Genomic DNA, 8,934 nt, shown 5'->3' on the forward strand with positions numbered 1-8,934 from the left:
AAAAAAAAAAAAAAAAAAAAAAAAAAAAAGAAGAAGAAGAAAAAATCTAAGTGAGGTGGCTCAGGGATGTCTCCCCAGACTACATTCAGGTGGTTTCTTGGTCACACTGCACTCTCCCGAGTGTAAACAGACTTGTATTTTATCTTTGCTGAGGGTTTTTGGCTTAGCTAGGAAATAGGTCATACCTTGAAATCTCCTGATTACTAAAAAGACTTTCAAGTTGATTCACTCCCGCTGCTCAGTGTTAAGGGAATCCATTCAGACACAAGGTGACAGTCAGTGATTTCTTCACACCCTCCTTAAGAGTTTTCTAAAGCTCCATTTATATTTACCAAAGGTGCCAGAGCACCTGGAAGGAATTGTCATCTCCAGGTCACCACTGTTTGCAGACTCGCTTTTACAGTTTGTAATCGTGTGAACTCCAGAAATATGTAACCTTCACTTCTCCTAAGTACTCTGACCCAGCACGACCAAGTACCACCTGAGTCTCGCCGTGTTGAATATAGAACAGTGAGTGTCTGTGAGGGCCGAGGCTGGCGGGCGGCAGGCATACATAGCACTTAAGAATTTCCGTTATCATTTTAAATTGTGAACACTTATAGACAGCAAGCCACAAGTCAGGGCAGTAAGGCTCTGGCTTCCAAATGGATCATGTGGTCAGTGTGTGGCTGCATTTTCTGTATGTAGTAAAATATTAATAATTTCTGAGTAGACTTGCCATCTGGGTCGCACATAAATATTCCATCACTGCTTTATTTGAATGTGTGAAGATAAACTTGATTCATGGGACTCGATGGCTGTGTAACTTTTTCTTTTCTTTTTTTTTCTTCAGCATCAAAGCTAAGGCAGATCTCCACATTTCCACCCTGGGGACAGACGTAGAAAGGAGGCCGGGGTGAAGATGACTAAACATTGGCAGCTCTCAAGATTCCTGCTATTTGCAGCATAGAGGCAGCTAGAGTGGAAGAGGACGGGGCCCATAGCTTCAAAGACATCTTCATTCTTCCAGGATTGCTGTAAAAATACACATGCATATTTATGTATTTATACATGGCGAACTCTCAGAAATTTCATCAGGATTGTCAAAGCCAAACTTTGTTTGAAATGCCTTTTATGTTGATATAATAATGACAGGTGATACATTTTATAATTTGATTTTTTTTTTAAACAGAGTACCTATAAATACAATTCTTGTTTTGCCGTCCCCCCCCCCCACCCATGTTTGTCCTAAGCCAAGGCAGATCCTCTGTGTCCTTATTTCTACCTGAACCCACTGTACACTTGTACCTCACCACTGATGGCCACCAAAGGACTGTGCACTAACCAGCTGTGTCACTGGAGCACCCTCACTGCTGGGCTCAGGGACCTTTGTGTAGGAAATGGTAATCATGTCACAGGCGTGAAGTAGCAGAGCTAGCTCATAGGTAGGAGGCAATGTACAAAAAAGCATCCAGCCTCATTTTACAATTCACGGAGGGCTAGAGATGTAGCTCAGCGCTAGAGAGTACTTGCTTAGTGTGCTTGGGGTCCTGGGGTTGGTTCCTAGTATTTCAAAGAGAGGAAAAAATAGATTTAAAAATCACTGGAAGCATATATGGTTTTGTTCAACCAACCAGATGGTTTCTAGGCACTAGATGCCCATGTGCCAGCATTGTTTGTTTGTTTGTTTCTAGAAGGCTTTCACACTTGAAGAACTAACTGCCTTGCATACCACGTCTGGATTGCAGTGCAGTCCTGCATTCCACCTGACCCCGCTTCCGGTTCCCTGTATTTAGTCACCATTAGATAACTGAGCAGTGGGCAGCTGTGGAGCAGTGTACACAGCAGGACTCATCAACGGCAGGCCCATTGTGGCCAGAAAGACAGTGGGGCTGCCTTAGCTTCTTCTACTGGATACAGGACACCCAGAAGCTGGGGCCACTGGTGTTTGGCGTCAGAGCAGTGGGACACATTGTTTGTGGCTTGAAATAAAAGCCACATTTTTATGTGGATTCTGTTCCAGTCCCCAGTGACCATTGATTTGATACCTTGGACAAGCTTCTCCAGGCAATGAGAGACTGCCTGTCAGAGGGAAATGGCAAGGTGGTGACTGTTGAAGGGCAGAGCTCTGGGCTCAGTGAGCTGGAGCCTTGTCTTCTCAGATGCAGCCTGGCCTTCATCCATTCTAATCATCTGCAGACTCGTGAGGTTTAAAAGCAAAATGCACTTTGCATGGATTGTTGATTTTACTTTCTGTCTACAACCCCCAATAAAACAGCTTTTCCATTGAATGAAGTTAGGTTCAAGTTGTGTGATTTCTTCCCGTAAACCTTCAGTTTACTTATTCATGTAGGTATTTGGACAACTGGAATCCCGAAGTGAAGCTGCCTGCGGTCATGGCATCATGGGCCCAGCGTGGCGCTGTTCTCTGTCCCCTCAGCCTTTTCTTCATTTTTTTTTTTTTCATTTTCTTCATTTCCTCAGCCTACCTACCTTCTCATTCTTATAGCCTAGTAGCTGACTCAGCTATGAAGTTAGTATTGTAGTCTTTATGCATCCCTTTCCTAGCCTGAAGTGGAGTGAGATCAATCAGAGGGACTTAAAGGCACCTCCAAGGCATGTCCAGGAGAGGACTTAGAAAAGCGCGTATCAGGCCACGGGGAGTGAGTACGCGAGGTCTAGATCCGATGTGCTCATGCTGGTGATGCTCTGCCCAGAGAGCTGCTCTCTGCAATATTCCTGAGAGGTTAACTGCTCAGAATAGACATGGGAGAGTACACATGGATCTTTAGAGACAATAATTCCAGACCTTAGAAACCACATTTTAGTCATGGAGAAATTGCTTCCTTCAACAAATACTGAAAAATAGAAATGTGTGTGTGTGTGTGTAAAATGAACTTCCAAGTTCATTCTTTCTGAAAGATCACTCGCTTGGGTCAGGTGGGGGAAGGGTAGGGTGGCTGGCAGCAGCTGGGCAGTCTGCAGCATGTGCTTGTTTGTGCTTGATGGAGGGGCCTTGCTACCCACAGTCTGAAAGCCAGCTGAGGAAGCCCACTGCATCACCAAGACATACTCAAAGCCCCGCAAAACCAAGACTAGAAACTAATAATGGGTCTGTTGCCTGCCTTAGATGTGGGCTCCTTTGTCCTGGAGGTGAGCATAGAAGCTGGAGTCCTGATAAACAGGACTTCCCTTATCGGAGAACTGTGTGGGAAGCCAGTGTCTGCACATGCCTGGCACGACTGTGCCTGTGTCTTGTTGTGGGTTTCCTCTCTGAGAAGATGGAACGTGTCGGAACCAAAGCTTTTGACAAACTTGGACTCCCACAAAAGACAAGCAAGTTTCCGTACGTGCTCTGCTTTTCCACCCCACCTCAGGGCTTCAACGGAGATGACCTTTCTAGAGAGAGGGAGGGAACAGTATAGCATGTGGCCTTCAGACACTTGGGAGTTGAGACTGACAAAGAAAAAGCAGAAGGTACTGAACAGGAAGCTACAAACCAAATACAAATCCTTGAAAAGTGGCAGATCTTGCCTAAAGCTCCATTCATTGGCTACTTGCAGCCCCCAACCCCAAACTCAAGATACCTAATCTTGAGAATCAATAGCTCAGGGTCTGGGGTCCTGAAGCTCTTCAGTGTGTCAGTCAGTATGCTCCTGTCCCGCACTGTGTACACAGCCTGTGACAGGCCTGTCCCACACATTCCTGCAAAACACCAGATTCCCCTTCACTCTGGCTAGAGTTCTCGGCAGACTACGGTTCCCACTTGCACTTAAACTGTAGGTTTTAAGCATCTCAGCTGCTAAGCCGATGATTTGCTCTTCCCCTCCCCCTTTTGTATTCAATTATCTTTACGACTTGTTAAATTTTGTTATTGTTTCTGTACTGAGACAGAGCCTCATGACATAGCTCAGTCTAAGCTGGAATTTGCTATGTAGACCGGGAAGGCCTCACAGAGATCTGCCTGCCTCTGCCTCCTGAATGCTGGGTTGAAAGGTGTGCACTGTAGACCCCATGGGTCCTCTGCTCTCTTCTGGGCTTCCTGTCTAGGCCTGTGCCTGCCCAGGCTAGATGCAAGGAGAGCAATCTTCATTTGCCTTTGGCATTGTGTACTGCTGCTCTGATCACTCGATCCTTGATGCCGATCGCGGCTACTTCACAAGCTGCTCCACACAGAAGATCCGGTTTGCCAAAGCATCTTTGTGGGGTTGGAGTTGAGTGCCTGCCTAAAGGGCATGGAGGCCTGCGTTTATCCCCAGCCATGTATCAACTGGGTGTGTTGGTGCATACCTATAGCCCTGGCACTTGTGTAGCAGGCGTTTTGGCTGACTTCTTTGTGCTCTCAGCTGGTTGGATCCACAGATGAAAGATACACACATATTAGCTCATTTTTAAAACTGACTTCTTGGCTCTGTTGCTGGGCTCTAGCCTTCTGCAGCTATTGTGACCTCACCTTTACTCCTAGGCTCAACATCTCTACATCTGCCCTCAACTTAGTTGCCTGGTTACTGTCTGTGAAGCCCATTGGTCTTGCTGCCCAAGACACTTTCAGGCTTCCCTTCAGTGGTCCACTTTCCTTTCCCCCTATATTTTGGAAGATCCCCCCTGAAGGAGTCTGTCTGTCTCTCTCCCCCAGGTACCCTCCCCTTGTCTTCTCTTCTCTCCAAGCCTGTGGGAGCCTGGAAGTTCCTCTTTTCTTTCCATCCAGCCATTGGCTACTGGCATCATTATTGATAGAACAAAAACCAACTGGGGGCAAGGACCTTGAGCATCAGTAAACACAGATGCCCGATTAACTCAAAGCATCAGAACCACTCTCTCTAGCTCACCTTTTCTGTCCAATTTAAAAACAAACAAAAAAGTTCTTTTCTCAGACCTAAATTGAGGAGAACCGTTACAATCACGTAAACTACAAAGCATGACACACAATCAGCATCCAGTCCACCATATTTGCCAATTAGATAAAGTACTCTACCATCATCATCTCTAATGTAAAGTCACAATTCTATCTCTGGATTATGTTTTAATTTTAGCCTGTAACACCATCTCAAAACTATGCTTTCTACTCTATATCATGTCTTTAATGTTAAACAATTTAAGTTTGCTTATGGGACTATAATTAGTCTTCAACCCCATCAGAAATCCAAGGATAGAAATAACTCTTACCTGGGCATATAGAAAACACCAAACATAGCTTCTCAAACTTAAAATAATTGTAGAGACAGCAGACTACATGGATACTCCCCCATTCCTCAAAATGTTGGAGCATCAGTCTTCAGCCTTCTGGCCCAGGATCATCTAACAGACCTTTGTTAAGCAGAATTATGAAGGACTGTTTACCATGACTTGGCAGAGCTATCAGTGACAATTCTGCACAGTGTGCCCATTTTGGACAGTATTTTGTCTGTAGATGAAATAGGCAATTTCTGCCCTGTGGCTACCTCGCCTGGAGGTAAAGTAGCTCAATATCTTCTTTGAACTGCTCTGGAGGAACTGTAAGGAGCAGACATGGATCTAGTCAAATAATCCTTAAAAATGAAATAACATTCAATGTAACATTCTATGGATTTCTGATGCTTTTGAAGACTAAGTAAAGTATCTCTAAACTGTCAAACCTCAACTACTCTTAGCCATTTCTATTTGAGCGAACTGAAAACACTTTATAATTAAATCAGAATCTAACAAAACCATAAATTTGCTATCTGGCCCTTAACTTGTGTTACCCAATCATCTTAAACAGTTTCAGGTAGGACACAGTGAGAACTGGGAAGACTGGGAGAGAGAAGGGGACACAGTAGCTGAGGAAATAAGCCAACCAGCAATGTAAGTTTTCTGGGAAGCGGGTTTGGCCATTTCCTCGATGGGGCCTGGGGTAGCAGGGGAAGAATTAGGAGTGCCTAGTCATTGAGTTAACAAAGATACTTTAAGAATAATTGGTGTGTATGTGTGTGTGTTTTCTATCCACAGATCTGAGATTGCTCCTGGGCGGGTGGGTGTGACCAGCTAGGAGCACAAATCAGAGTAGACAAAACTACTGGCTACAGACTTGGGAGAGGGAGAGCAAAGAATCAGGCATTGAAAGCCATCCTTGACTATGTACTAAGTTCAGCCTGGACTCCATAAGACTGTCTCAAACAACAAAACACGGGCCTGGAGAGATGACTCGATGGTTAAGAGCTCTAGCTGCTCTTCAGAGGATCTGGTTCAATTCTAAGCACCCACATGGTGGCTAACAACTGTCTGTAACTCCAGTTCAATGGTGATCTGGTGACCTCCTTTGACCTCTGCAGGCACCAGACATGCAAGGGTTACAAAGACATCTGAGCAAGCAAAATACCCATTCTAGCACTTAGAAGTTTGACGCAGAAGGATTCTAAGTTTGAGGCTACCCTGGACCACACAGAGTTTTAGGTTTGCCTGGGCTGTAGGAGAATGTTTCTAGTGTGTGCGTGTGGTAACCAAAGCCAGAAAAGGAAACATTTTATACCAAACTTTCCAAGCCTTGGTGTTGGCCTTGCTTGTGCTGCTGGCTTGCAGAGGACCCCAAGGAAGAGTGCACTCTAAAGGAAACCTTTCACCCCACTGTGCCTCATACAGCATCTTTGTATGCACCCATGGGAACATTTCCAAGGCCAAAGCCAGCTGCAGTAGGATGACAGCCTTTCCTGACGTAAGCATGTAGCTGAAGCTGGTGACGGACCAGCATCCCCGGAGCCCTCCCTCATTTCTGCCAGTGTGGTCAGTGACCAGGACCAGCAAACACATCTTTTTCTATGAAAAGGGAGAGAGAGTATCTCTCTGGCTTTGAATGAGATGATAGGTTTAGGGTTTCCGGTTCCTTGTTTTCTTTGAAACAAGGAACCGGAAAAATTGTTTCTTTCAATTTTTCTATTATAAAATTTCCAATTCCATTTTCTTTTTTTTTAAAGATTTATTATTATTATTGTTATTATTATATCTAAGTACACTGTAGCTGTCTTCAGACCTCCAGAAGAGGGCGTCAGATCTCATTACGGATGGTTGTGAACCACCATGTGGTTGCTGGGATTTGAACTCAGGACTTTTTTGGAAGAGCAGTCGGTGTTCTTAACCACTGAGCCATCTCTCCAGCCCCCCCAATTCCATTTTCTACAATGGATGTATACAGGCCAGCCGGAGCTGCAGGCTCTTTATCTAACACCCTTACGAAGAGTCACTAGGCCAATTCATCTGGTGAGCAGTGGTATTCTTGGCAAAAGATTATATTTGTAAGGGGGCAACTTTCTCCTCTGAGCTTCAGAAAGGAAGCAAGCACAGCTAAGTCTCTCTCTGTTCCTAAGAGGACAGCGGAAGTGCAAGGCCTTCATTCCAACAGCTTGCAAGACATGGTAAAATCCTCAGAGTCTAAGAATGAAGACTAAAGAATTCAATCACTCTGATCATCTCCAAGTTCCCAATCCAAACACATCTTAGGGATTCATTTCCTTCCGAGTCTTCAAAATCAGTTAAGGTCTCCAAAACAGTTAAGCGGCATTTTACTCTGTGTGTGTGTGTGTGTGTGTGTGTGTGTGTGTGTGTGTGTGTGTGTTTGAATCCTGGTCCTTATACTTGTTAAAGTCAGGTGCTCTGCCACTGAGCCACACACATACAGCCTAGAGGTGTCATTTTTTTAAAACTGTCACTATGTAAATCCACTCCCTAAGAAGCATGGTCATCTGCTCTCAGCAAGACACTCAGGTGAGTGCCGCGTGGCCAGAGAGCATTAGTGCCTCAATCAACAGCAGTTAAATCCTTCCACAGGCAAGTTCCCCATCCAAGTGTGGATCTTCCATACATACCAGAGGATGGCGGGAGCTAATGCTGAGCTGGGTGTGGACAGCTGATAAACAGGTCATTCAACTTTTTGACCCAACTAAAGTTAATTCCCTAGCCATCCTACTGAGTAGAAAAAGAAAAAAACAAAACAAAACAAAACATTAAAACCTCAAAACTTTACTAAGATTATTTTTAAAAGCTATAGCAGTGATAGGACAAATTTACTAAAAATGGTGCATGTGTTCAACTTCTGTTCTTTCCTCAAAGGCTAGAGGAAAGAAAGGCCCATGCTTTCAAAGGACTTCAGGTATCTTTGTTGCGTCAGATACTTAGATGACAAATGATTTCTACTGGACAGTCGCTCACTTCTCACACACTAGCTGGGAACTAATGGGAGCCACAGCTGTTAGTCTCTCTCCTGACAATTTTGCACCTCAAGAGCTTCAACTACTGGATCTCTCCTTGCATAGTTAACCCATATGCCACATCCCATGGCTGGACGCAATAGAAAAGAACTGTGATCCACACTGCCTACTCCTAGATTTGGTAATACAACTCGCTGACAACACTTACCTCACATGCCTGGAGCCATTTTCATTCCCAGCAACTCAAAACAGACAAAACTCTGAATCTTACCATTTGAGCCCCAATGTTTCTTTCTGGAGGCAGGGTCTCATTCTATGGAGCATGACCAGCCTCAAACTCATGGAATCCTCCTGTTTTGGCTTCCCAAATGCTGAGATACAAGCATGGACCACACCACACCCATATTATACCTGTGTCCTTATAACATTTTTGTGTGTGTGCCTGTGTCCCTGAGAACTAGTACCCACAGGTCAGAAGTGTCAGGTCCCCTGGAGCTGGAGTTACAGGTAGTGGTGAGCACCTGGCACAGGTGCTGGGAACTGAACTCAAGTCCTGTCAAGAACAGTATGTGAACTTAACACCGAGCCATCTCTCCAGCCTCCAGTGTTCCTTCTGTGACTGGGAGAAGAGCTCTCAGTATGTGCATCTCTCACACTCCTAAGGCCCTTGGCTCAACCCTCCTCCCACTAGCAAACACCACACTGTACAGGCAGGGCCTTTGTCTTCTGAGCACAGGACAGTAACCACAGCAGCCCTTAGTTCTCCTCATTGCTTTTCATACACATGAGGTTTAGA

General features: G+C 45.0%; 1 protein-coding gene across 1 annotated transcript in view; it reads left to right on the forward strand.

Moving 5' to 3' along the window:
- Cdkn2aipnl (CDKN2A interacting protein N-terminal like) overlaps positions 1 to 2,274 on the forward strand; it is a 9,635-nt gene extending 7,361 nt beyond the window's left edge. The window contains exon 3 of the mRNA XM_021177156.1: positions 833 to 2,274. Within this exon, the coding sequence (XP_021032815.1) occupies positions 833 to 844 (12 nt within the window). The 3' untranslated portion in view covers positions 845 to 2,274. The remainder of the gene's footprint in view (positions 1 to 832) is intronic.
- Positions 2,275 to 8,934: the final 6,660 nt, after the last annotated feature.

Source organism: Mus caroli, chromosome 11 (assembly GCF_900094665.2).
Source record: "Mus caroli chromosome 11, CAROLI_EIJ_v1.1, whole genome shotgun sequence".
NCBI classification, from domain to species: Eukaryota; Metazoa; Chordata; class Mammalia; order Rodentia; family Muridae; genus Mus; species Mus caroli.